The 13,009-nt window shown below is 41.0% G+C and overlaps 1 protein-coding gene across 2 annotated transcripts in view; it reads right to left on the reverse strand.

Moving 5' to 3' along the window:
• MTDH (metadherin) overlaps positions 1–9,836 on the reverse strand; it is a 31,997-nt gene extending 22,161 nt beyond the window's left edge. Inside the window, exons 1-2 of one of the 2 annotated variants that reach the window (XM_056484100.1) lie at positions 9,235–9,836; positions 3,326–3,430 (exon numbers count right to left, since the gene is read on the reverse strand). In XM_056484100.1, the coding sequence (XP_056340075.1) occupies positions 3,326–3,430; positions 9,235–9,639 (510 nt within the window). In that variant the 5' untranslated portion in view covers positions 9,640–9,836. The remainder of the gene's footprint in view (positions 1–3,325; positions 3,431–9,234) is intronic. The other variant, XM_056484099.1, reaches the window with a different exon arrangement.
• Between the last annotated feature and the right edge of the window lie 3,173 nt (positions 9,837–13,009).

Below are 13,009 nucleotides of genomic sequence, written 5' to 3' on the forward strand. Positions count from 1 at the left end.
CTAGTCTTAAATGTCCAAGAAGTGTCTAACAATCTCTCTAGAATTCAGAATTAGTAACACCTAAATTATTACCACAGCTGCTGCAGACATTCTATGGGCCCCCACAATGGCATGCAGTTCATATGCCTTGGAGTTACCACATCCTGAAAGTAATCTGTAGCTTCAGTACAGGTACTGAGAGTAGTATAGCTTGCTAGTGCAGCAGAGATGATTAAAAATATGCTGCTTATATGTAATGCAATATCACCACAGCTGTAACATTTAGGGAACTGATTTGAACGTTAACTCCTGGTTTAATGTACTAAGGGACCCAAAGAGAATTCTCATTTGCTCAGCAGACAACCTTAACAACAGCTTCTAACTTCTGAAAAGCCCCCAAAAGAGAAGGGCTGGTTTCAAAAGCAACCTGAGAAGAGCTGGTTCTAAAAATACGAACAAGTCAAATTATTTGCTAGAGCAACTTCTAAGGAAAGAATTAAAAAGGAAGTGAAAATTAGCATTAAAATTAGTTATAAACTGCCTCTTCAAGCTCCAACAGAGGAAGATTAGTAAGTTTGTAGCTTTGTCTCCCATTTGCAGCTACACTAAGACTGGAAATTTAGAGCCTAAAGTTTCCATCCACAAAGCTATAACTACTCAACTCTCCTCTGGCACTAAGACAACATCTGAAGTTACATCAGAAGTCTCCCACAAGTTCAAGATGACTACTCTTCCAAACTCTAACTTCAGTTTCCTTAAATAACTAGCTCCTATGGAAGTATTGCCATCAAATTTTACACTTTTCCAGAAAACATCAAAGTTTAACAGCTGAAAAAGAAGTTTGTGATTAACAAACAGTATTTTTAAAAAAAAACAAGAATGCAAATCTTGAAAATGTATTTGCTTTCTTAAACCGTGTTACTCTGTTTTGAAAAACCAGAACCATCATTTTTTACCCAGTTAACCCACCACCTGCTAAACTTGGTACTGTACCAGTTGCTGTCTTAGTACCAATCTGACAGAAACAGCAAGGGATGCTAAAGCCAGGGCAAGCCAGCCGGTCATTTTGCAGAAGTCTGTGCATTCAAAGTGTCACCTTCTGCAACACACAAAGACGCCAGTGTTGGCTCTGCCAACAGTCAAAGAGCACATGAGGAATACTGCAGGCCTGCCAAAATTGTTTGAGTCTTTAAGATGCATTGTGGCCAATGCAAGAACAATAGAGAAATAAACCTTTCTTCTGGATCCCTAGCTGAGTAACTATTTCTAGTATTCAAGACAAAGTAGTTACGTGCTTGCGAACTGAATGGATGATGACATTTTAACTTCCTAGTCTCATCCACAGAGTCACTTCTTAGGTAACAGTCCCTTATACTAAACAGCAAAAAAATCCCTGTACTGTGGCAAGTCACTAACTGCACAATCATAAACCCTGTGAAAAGCCAGAGTCCAGACATTATCTAAAGCTTTCCTGCCCACAAAGCAGAAAAGCATGCACGAAATTCACAACCCTGGAGCAGCCAAGAAATACAGAAACACAAAGAATGTGTGATTTTCACTGAAAGCATATACTGAAGCACAAAAAACCAAGCATGCTCTTCAGGCCACAGATTATATGTATTTATATATGTACACACATGCACATACACCTTCAATCAGAGCCACTGTCTTATACCACCCATTCCAAAGATGGTACAAAGACACTTGCACAGGACCCCTTAAACCTCAGCAGGGTTATGTTACGAATGTTGCAGATGCCCTGAGAAGCCTTACCAAATAATTGAAAGCCTGCACAGTTACTTGTAGTTCAAAGGAAGTTCTTAAGTATGCTTTTAATTGAAGGGTAACAATTTCCTCCTGACCCATGCACTCTTTGACCAGGGTCCCCCAAAGTGATATGAAAACACAATTTAAATCATCACCCACATCCATTTAGGGATCCTAGAGCTACAGTTTCACATTTTAAAATTCAGATCACTACATTTGCAATTTTAAGACGAAGTTGAATTCATCTATTTGAAAATCTGCAAATAGAGTTATTAATTAATGTTTAAATTGTGTTATGTTCTTGAGAAAAAATGAAGCAAAGTCAATCTGATATGCAAAACATGGGGAAGAGAAAGAGCCACACAGCACAGAACTTTAAGGCAAACCTATTTCACAGAAAAGTCACTCAATTTGCCAATGGCAGAAACATTTAAAGCCCTACAGCAAACTAAAAGTAGTTTGCTGCCTCCAGCCTTTTAGCCAAACTACTAACCACAAAAGTTATCAGAGGGTAGTCAACTATATTTATTAAAGCTTGAATGAGCTAAAGAAATGACAACAATCATGGAATGGCTTGGGTTGGAAGGGACCTTAAAGATCATCTAGTTCCAACCCCAGTCATTGGCAAGGACACCTTTCACTAGACCAGGCTGCTCAAAGCCCCATCCAGCCTGGCCTTGAACACTTCCAGGGATGGGGCATCTGCAACTTCCCTGAGCAACCCGTTCCAGTGCCTCACCACTCTCACAGCAAAGTGTTTCTGACTGTCTATGTATAATCTTTTATTTTTCCTCAGTATAGTCACAACAAAAGCATTTTACTGAAGAAAATAAGTCAGAAAACAATGACAGTGGGAAAATATGCACAATGTTAGCAAAAGAACCAAGCAAAAGAATTATCAAAGGCACAAGCATCCCATAAATGACAACATATATGATAAAACAAGATTAGGCCTCACAGTTCAAAAAAATAACACTTCCTGTAGTATGGTTACCTTTTAGATCATACATTGCAGATCAATATTTAAAAAGATTTTTAATGTAGATGTTTAATTTGCATAACAAAAAGCTCACACTAGACTTCAAAGCTCACACTAGACTTCAAAGCTCACATCTATCATAAAAAATGAAGAACTCTAATTACTAATGGATACATCTGGCAAAATAAATAAGCAGGCACATGGTTTTAATCCTTTGAATAGTAGTTCCCCAACTGGTAGACCATTAACAAGGCACTTAACAATACTATCATTATGCTGCATCCACATAGAAGCCATCAAGATGAAACAAACTTTATTTCTGTAGGCTTAACACTGTCATATGATGAACAGAGATATCAGTGTTTAGTGGGGGGCTGGGAGTGGGGCTTCCTTGACAAACATTCTGTGATAAGGCATGTCTCAGAAGTTAAGAAATACTACTTTAGCTCTTTCCAACTCCAAATTAGATTAGTACTCTTCACAGTAAGATATCTGTCTCTTCATTCCTATAAGTGACAGGATTTCAAACCAAAACCAGAGTTATTAGATATTGAACTAATATATACCACACTTCAACATGGCTTTGTATCCATAACTAACCTTCTCATTCTTCTTTTCCACATCCACAGGCTGCTTTATATTGTCTTTACGGACAGTTTGTATTACTTCATCTTCAGACACATCAAGGAAAGACCGTCCATTAGGCTGTGTAAACAATGAGTGTAAATAATAAAATTAGACAAAGCAGATGAAGCAAAGTTCAAATTACACTATTACTGAAATGCTAGTACTTGTTGATTGAAAAATGCTTGTAAGGTTATTGAACACAGCAGACCAAATTGTGGATTGGTGCTCAAAGGGTCTATTGCAATTCTGTATTTACCAAACACAGAAATGAAAAAGGAAAGAGAACAGGTCTTCTCATTCCATCTCACTCCTATTCAATCCAGGAATTTCATAACAAAAGATAAATTTCTGAAATCTACCAGCTTTTAAAATTACCTGTAGCTGTTCTGAAAACTGATTCAGAACAGCTACAGTTGAATCTGCCATAAATTATCTAATTAAATTAACACAATTACCACTTTGTACCAATTCAGCACGAGGACTAATTTTTAAAATTAGTTTTCTACATTTACCTAACATCTGCAATTTCTATCTATGCATATCCCTCCCAGCTCACTTCCTTCACAAGTTATACTTCATAGCAGAACAGAAATTAGAAATCAAACATGAAGCATGACTAAGCACGACACCCCATTGTTCTTTTCAGACAGACTTGATTACAGGCATTACATTAGTCTACCATTTCCCCTCACACAATTAAAGAAGGAAAATTAGCATGTATTATTCAACATTTAAAATTAAAACTCTGGACAATCATAAAGTGAGTCTTTATATTACCTTTGACAACAAAGGCATACACCTTAGCCAGCATATTCCCCACACAGAAATGTAGTAATTTAGAAGTAATTTTTTTCTAACAAAAAGCTACGACAGAAGTTACTTTGATTAACTGCAGAAAAGATTACACTACTGTCAGCCATTAATTTCACTTCATGAGAAACAACTGCTAAGAACAGTAATTGATAGAGTCCCCACAAATGTCACTGGTTCACGTTCAGAATGACTTGGAAAAATTAATGACTGGAATCTTAATAAGCATAAATAGCTACTTCAAAGTTGCTTTAATTCCTGCAATTCTTTCAAAATAAATTTTAAGCTCTATTACCTTTAGCTAGCTTTTTGTTATTAAAAATCCAAAAGCTATTTTAACCCTGCACCACACAAAACTAATTGCTTTCAAGTAAAACACAAGCCATATCACAACTTACTGTGGTCTATTCCTTCAAATATTAGATCTGATCATCAATTTAACTGTTACAGGCATTTAAGTCTTGCCACATTGTATTATGCTTTCAAACCACCCTGGCATGATTTCACCAGTGCATAACATAGTATTGCTTACGGTCGTTAGCAAGCATGCCAACTTCTTCAAAGTAACTATAAATAGAAATTGAAAGATCAGGTCACCTAACCCCTCTTCTCCTGCAACAACCAGCTTCAAACTAGACTCCTCATATCTAATACGCAGTACATTTCCTTCAGCATTCTGAAAATTAAATATATTTTACAAGTCTGTGTCTAGGAACTCTCTCTAAAGGTTCTTCTCAATAAAGTCCACCTTATTGGCATGGTATATTCCACAAGGATACCAAAGAACTGGTATTTAATCTTGAAAATAACTCATTGCCAAAACTCAGTTCTTGTGCCTCTCTATTTTCTCCAGAGCATGTTCAGCAGTAAAGCTAGAAAACATATTTGATGCCTCTAGTATTGGATGTGTATCAAAAAAGTTTACAGTCAACTAACTTTTAAAATTCTGTTCCTTGCTTTGTTTCTTAGCTATTACACATATACCTTGAATAGAAAACTACTTTCTTAATCCCTCCCAACTATTCAGTAAATACAAGTTTTAATCTTTAATTTAAAAAAACTTCAGCTGTTTCTCTGAACTAATAAACTAATTCATACCCACTAAAAACCCTCCGGAAAAATTCATCCAAATGACTGTTCAAAATGCTGTTTGATCATCTGATCATGCCAACAACAACCTTTAGAAATATGTTTGAAGACTTGCATTTTGAAACATTCAGGGAGAAATACATGCCTTAATTGTAATACTCTCCTTTTCAGTGAGTTTTCCACATTTATTTTCTGCCCATAGATGAATCACAGAATTTTAACCAAAATACATGTGACCATTTTTGGATATACAAAAGAAAGTGACAGAAGCAGGAATGAAAAATGTTTTTCTACAGTATTCAGAAATGTTTCATTTAAAAAAGACAACCACAGCCCAAAGTTTAAAACTTTATGGGTAATATATTAAACATCCACTGACAAAATTAATTAATTCAAAATGGTGGAATATATTATTTGCCATCATCTTAAAGCTGCTAGGCATGATGCAACAAGGCAGAAGCAATGCTGCCAGTAACAGTACTGATTACTGAATGCTTTTCTTGCCTGAGGACCTTAAAATTTCAATACTCAAACCTTTTTCCATATACATTCATATGAGGATGTTAAGATATACCAAATGTAGAAAAGATTTTGCCTAGACTGTCAAAATGAAAGTGCCCATTAAACACGGTAGTGCAAAGGATAACTCAGTTTCATGCTTCAAACAGTATTATTGAAATTACTATCACTTCAATCTTACAACACTATTAACCAAAGTCCTCAGTTACACATTATAAAGATACCACTGCTCAGAATATCTTTGGCCAATTAAATAATTTGTTTACCAATGCTTTCAGTAAGCTTCTCTTCAGAAAGAAATTGAGCAATTTTCTCTCTGAGGCCTGAAGAATCCTACAGCCCTATTGCTGACATTTGACCACTAATATACACACAAACCAACACATGAGTATCAGCTGAAAGCAAAGTCTCTTTACACAATCTAAGTGCAAATTAGCACTGAACAGCCATAACCCAGAAAGTTCTTTCAAGCAGACCAAATATGAAACTTCTTCACATGAATGCAAATATTTTTACTAGAGTGTGTAGTATTTAGTCTCCAGGTGCATGACAAACAATAGGAAGTACATAGTCAATGTGGTATTTTCCACATCTACAAATAGATGGTGTGAATGGCTTCCCAAAGTGGTAGCAAAGCACAGAAGATGGCTACTCTCAAGTTTCTGTGGTGTTTGGCAGATTGCACAGAAACCATTAAAAAACAGCTTCACCTTTTTCTGCTGAAGTAGGAGACAGAGGCACGGTAATTATTCAGAAGGGAAAGAAATCAAAATTAAATATTAAGTTTTATGGACAGAAAAAAAAATCTTAATCGGGCCAAAGAGCTCTGCCTCTTCCAGGAGTTAAAATAATAACAAAAAAAGCAGCTTCAGGTTTACAGCACAGAATCTGATGTAAGGACAGCATGATACACCTTGCTCCAAGCAGCCTGAGAAAGCGAGGACTGGCTCTGTAACCTTAATGTTAATGCATGCTAAACAGTTTCAGCTCCATTTTTTTCTCAGTCTGTCACAGCAAGTAAATAAACAGAATCTCATAGGTACTACTGTATTCAGTCAATACAGTGCTACTCAAAGAAACCTATTTTACTAAGAACATGAGATAAGTTGTACCCTACTTATACAGGTGCTGAATAAAGCCACATGAAAGGAAAAAAGCAATTACTACTCTTCCTCAGAAAAGCTACAGTGAAGGACATTTCTGATCCTGACTGATGAGTGTTACACATCACCTGCCATACAGTCAGCTCAGTAATTCTGTATTAAAGTAACCCTACAGCTCTTAATTAGACATCTGTAGTGTGTTCTTAAGGCCACAGACCAGTTGCTCTAAGCTTTCCGAAACGCCCGCAATGGAAATCTAGACCCTGGCATAGCAAGCCCTGTAGTAAATCTACTGGTAATAGGCTTACTCTTTTCCCCTCCCAGCCCTCAGTAATAGCATCACAGCACACAAAACACACAATGAAAATGACCAGGCAGAAATCAGTAAAATTTTTTGTTGCGTCTTGAAGTTATTTTGAGAATTTTTCATATGAGAGTCAGAAAACACTGGGACATGCTAATATTGGTCTCTCTAAACTTATCTTGGAAAATAAGCACAAGGCAGACCTATTAAACTTTGTCACTGGTATAAACTTATTTGCACTACAGTTAATGATTCAGTTTGTGCTTTTCCTTTTGGAGGATGGTAGATGTTTATTCATTTCACCATGGAAATAATGAATATAAAGTACTATAAAAATAACCTTTAAAACCTTAACTATACAGAATGACAACTTTAAAACTACTTTACTCTTTCGATTACAAAAAGATTTGCTTTACATTGCTCTAACTTTATTCTATGCCTATGTAAACCAAGTTCAATAGAGTCCAATTATTTATAAACCAAAAATGTCAGTTAGTTTTTATATAAAATTACCGAACTTTGCTTTTATGAAGCCCTATACTACAAAGCATTTTCAAGTCAACAGTGACATCTACCTAATCACTCTATCTTCTGTGGAGGCATTTTTTAATGTCTTAGGCAATGACTTGCAAGACTTTATGATTTGTTTTCATACTGGAGTTTCAACTAAGTAAACCAAGCAAAATCGATTTAATTTCTAGGATCAGTCTTTGTTGTCAAGAAAGCATAACATATTTATTTAACACTGAAGTATCTGCTTCTCAAGATGGCAAAAAAATCACATCTTTAGCATGCCTTGCCAAAATGGAGAACCTAGCTACACTGGAAATATTCTGAACCATGTTTCCTCTTCTGGTGCTCAGCATCCAGTCTCTTGCAACTTCCAGAACTTCAGTGCTCAAAGACATATTGGTGGTATATGCAGACTTTTTTTTTTCTGTTTAAGATGTTCTAGCTTTACATTCTCATTAAAAAGTTTCCCAAACTTCTCAAATCTTAATGCTGCTGCAGACTCAAATGAAGGTACAAACCCATTGTCTCTCCTTTCATCATCAGGGAAACAATTCAGATTTTATAGAGCAAGATATAATTATATGACACAGTTGTAATAGGCAAGGGACATCTGTTACACTTTCATTCCTATAATCCATTTGGACATAAATAGGATTACAAACATCCTAACAATATAAAAGCTACAGAAGCAATCCCTTCAAGCCCTAAAACTGTGACAACTGTAAGCTTTAAAAGGACAGTTGACAATTTCTGCATTCTACTAATTTTCTCTTAAGTGGACACATACTGTCAAAGATGGGAGGTTCCCACACCACATACTGATGATTTAAAAAAATATAAATTACAGGAATTATCTCTTTTTAAGGGGCTGCTAAGACACAGATTTCCTTATTAAAGGAGATGATCCTTACTGTAACAACTAAATCAGACATATTCCTATTAAGGCACGCTAACAGCAACATTAACACTAACATGTTTTGTTGAAAATACAATGCCAAAGCTTACTCAAGTTTGAATCATCACAGCATTTACAGGGCTTAGAATGCTGCTTCCAGTAGTCTTTGACTACCTACAACTCCGGGCTTGAAATTCTAGGCCATGCTATGGTCTCCACTTCTGGTTGCTATCCCTATTATTCAGTGAATAATACTAGTAGTATTAGCTTTCATATAATTTTTGTTTACAATAAAACGTAAACATTTTAGTTCTCATCACCCAGGACTATTAACATGTAGTTTACTTGTGCCAGCGCTGATCCTGCAGGTTTTCAAAGCAACCAAATAACCCAGACGACACGAGACAGCCCCATAGCAGTCAGGACTCCCCCATCCCTTCCCTCCACAGGCAAATACCGAACGGCAGCTCGGGGGGAAGCTCTATGGAACCCAGATCCTTCCCAGCGGCGACGGGCCCTGGGGAGCGGCAGCCGCGCCCGGGGCCGCTGGCCAGACGCGACCCCGTCGCCTCCGCACCGGGACCCGGCCGGTGCCACCGTCAGAGCGCCTTTCACCCCGCCGCCCTCCCGGCCCGCACAACCCGCTCACCCGCGCCGCTTTCTCCGGCAGCTTCTTCCTGTTTCGCTTCTTCTGCTCATCCCCTTTGAGGTTCAGCTGCCCGGGGCCCGGGCTCGCCGCCTTGCCCTGGCCCCCGCCGGCCGTCAGGCCCGCGCCGACCGCCTCGTCACCCTTCCTCACGGCCGCGCTCCGCGCCGGCTTCTTGCGGAGGCCGCCCCCGCAGGCCGCGGCCAGCAGCAGCCCCAGCAGCGCGAAGCCCAGCGCGGCCGGGACCGCCAGGGCGAGCCAGGCGGGCAGCGCCTGCGGGTCGAGGCCCAGCTCGAGGCCCAGTTCGGCACGCAGCAGCCCCAGCCCGCCCGACAAGGCGTCCCGCACCGGGGCGGCCGCCTCCTCAGCCCACCGGGCCGCCGCCTCCTGCCAGCTTCCCGCAGCCATCGCGGTCCCCGGCTTGGTAGAGGCCCGAAGCGGGCGGGGCGGCGAGGGCGCGCTCAGGCCGAGCGCATCGCGGCCTCGGGAGAGCCGCGCCGGCCCGCCGCAAGCGGAGGCGCCGGGGGTGGGTGTAGGACGGGACGGGACGCGAGAGGAGCCTCTGCAGGACGCGGCTGCCTCAGCCTCGGGGCCGCCCGGGTCTCCTCCTCTTCCTCCTCCCCGCCCTCCGCCCGGCGCGACGTCACGGCCCCGCCGCCACCGCCATCAGCGGCGCGGGGCGGGGGCGGCACCTCCCGCCTCCTCCTCCGCCTCCTCCCTGGCGCGCCCGGCCCGGCCCGGCCCAGCCAAGGGCGGTGCCCGCAGCGGTCTCGACGTGGCAGGCAGCGAACGGAGCGGGAGCGCCGGGAGCGGCCGAGGCGTTGGAAGCGACCTCTGAGATCATCAAATCCAGCCTATGACCGAACACCGCCCTGTCGACTAGACCTTGGCACTAAGTGCCACGTCCAGTCTTTCCTTAAGCACCTCCAGGCTGGGCAGCCCATTCCCATGTCTGACCACTCTTTCTGTGAAGAAATTCCTCCTAATGTCCAAAGCGAGCCTCCGCCGGCACAGCTTGAGGTGATGTCCTCTCTCCATGTCACTGGTTTCCTAGAAGAGGCCGCCCCCCCCACCTGGCTACACCCTCTTTTCAGGTAGTTGGAGAGAGCGATAAAATCACCCCTGAGCCTCTTTTTTTTTTTTTTTTTTTTTTTTTTTTCCAAGCTAAACGTCCCTCAGCCACTCCCCACAGGACTTGTGCTCCAGCCCCTTAATCAGATCTGTTGCTTTTCTCTGGACATGCTCCAGCACCTCAGTATCTTTCTTGTAGTGAGTGGCCCAGAACTGAACACAGGATTTGAGGTGCAGCCTTACCAGTGCTGAGTGCAGGGTGACAGTCACTTTCATGATCCTGCTGACCAAGCTATTTCTAATACAGGCCGGGGTGCCATTGGCCTTCTTGGCCAGCTGGGCACACAACTGGCTCATGTTCAGCTGTCAGCCAGCACTCCCAGCTCCTTTTCTGCTGGGCAGCTTTCCAGGCACTGCGCCCTAAGCCTGTGGCATTGCTTGGGTTTGCTGTGACCCAAGTGCAGGACCCAGCATTCAGTCTCATTGAACCTCTTACAAGTGTCCTCGGCTCATCGATCTGGCCTGTCCAGATCCCTCTGTAGAGCCTTCTTACCCTCCAGCAGATCAACACTCCCACACAACTTGGTGTCAGCTGCAAACTTCCTGAGGGTCAACTTGATCACCTTGTTGAGGTCATTGATAAAGATGTTGAACAGAACTGGACCCAGTACTGCTCCCCGAGGAGCACCACAAGTGACCAGCTGCCAGCTGGATTAGTTCCATTCACCACCACTCTCTGGGCCTGACATCGAGCCAGTATTTCATCCAGCAAACTGTGCACTGGCCCAAATCCTCAGCAGCCAGCTTCTCCAGGAGAATGCTGTGGGAGATGGTGTCAAAGGCTTTACTAGAGTCCAGGCAGGCAGCACCCACAGCCTTTCTTTCCCTCATCCACTGAGTGGGTCACCTTGTCATAGAAGGACATCAGTTAGTCAAGGATGCTTTAGTGTAGACTGTTCTCATTTTTCAGAAAATATTAACTTTTGTTGTTGTTGCAACTGGTTGCACATTTCAGCCACCCTAACATCCCAAATAAAGTATTCTGTAAGTTTTAGATGTTGCACTATATAGATAGAGATGACAGAATAGTGATCATGTAGTTATAGTTTTAAATACATCAATCAGAAAAATATGCCTAACAAATTTGAAAGCATAATTCAGCTACAGTGGATGTTTTGTGTGAGATATATATATAGATATAGATATAGATATATATAGGTATATAGATATATATTAAAATGGGGCCACAGAACAGAAAGCACCGCAAGAACCTGGTGGGGCTGAATTCATCAATCCGAGCGGTTGACACGATGGTTTTCACTGCAGCGCCGGGACACCACCAAGTGGCAGCATCGTGAAGAGCCGAGCTCTTGTCGGAAAAACATTTCTGTCTTCAAAAAGCACAAAGGGAGCAGATCCGCACCTGGAAATAGCCAGTTTCGGTTTGATTCGGCTGGTACAGTAAGTTAATCTGAAAAAAATAAATATATTTTTATTCTTTTCCAATGAGATAGAGCGATAAATAGACATAAAGTTGTAGCAAATTGAAATATTTTGAAGAAAGACTGTGTGACTTTGTGACTGTAATTTACTTAGAATTTAGTTAATTTAGTTTAATTACTAGACACATATTAGTCTAGTATTAATCTTCAATTGTATTAGTAGATCTGATCAAAGTTACCCTAAGGACTCTTCCAGCAGTGCTAATATAAGGCATTGTCTTTCTCATGCCATTTTCATGAAGATCACAGCATGAGATTGACACATTACACATGACACATTAAAAAGGAGAAAATAATGGCAAAACAAAAAAGAATGGAAATAAAGCTTAAACTTATTTTTTAAAATGTCAGCTCTGTTGACCGTGCAAGCATTACTTGCTATTAGATACACTTTCCCACCATATTTAAAACTCCATACCTGCCAGTTGCCATAGCATGAAGAAAACCTAACTATTGCTTTGCAGTCTGAAAATACCTGTTTCAAGTGTTTTTTATGATTATCTTGAACAATATTGAAGCCATGTGTCTTGCAGCTGTAGGCATTCTTTAGACTAGAAGTCAGATGGATATAGCAGAAGCAGATGAAGCCTCTGATCACTTAAATAAGCAAAATCCCGGTAAAATACATTCAAGGGTGTTGTGACAGGAAATTGAAAAAATCTTGACCAATAAGCAATTTTGCTGTCTTATATGGATCGTGGCTCTGAGTTGCTTTAAAGTGAACTCAGGACATAATTCACTGAAAATATTAAATTATATACTGATTATTTTGCTGAAAGGAGGGAGCAACAACAACAAAAACATCCCTGTTCCAAGAATCACCATCACCAATGTTAACAAGTAGCTGGAGAAGGGATGAGTAATCTGCAGACAGAATTTTCATTGATAAATTTCTCATCTAGGCCATGGCTGTGTGCCTTGAGCCGAGACTCAGCACAGTTTGAAGAATGGGCTTGGAGTTAAGTGTTAGTTTTGGAGAATGAGGTCATCATGCCTAGAGATGCACTTGGTGTGGAGCTACTAAGAGCTGACAAAAAGGGGTAGTACATGAATAGAATTCTTCCTGGAGACATTTTTCATCCAGGCCATGGCTGGGGGTGTTGGGGAAGGCTCAACTGATGCCTGGGATTAGGGTTAATGTTAACATCTCTCTCCTCTCAACATCATCATCTGTCATCATCTCATCTCTGGTTGGGAGTGAGATA

Source organism: Oenanthe melanoleuca, chromosome 2, assembly GCF_029582105.1.
Source record: "Oenanthe melanoleuca isolate GR-GAL-2019-014 chromosome 2, OMel1.0, whole genome shotgun sequence".
NCBI classification, from domain to species: Eukaryota; Metazoa; Chordata; class Aves; order Passeriformes; family Muscicapidae; genus Oenanthe; species Oenanthe melanoleuca.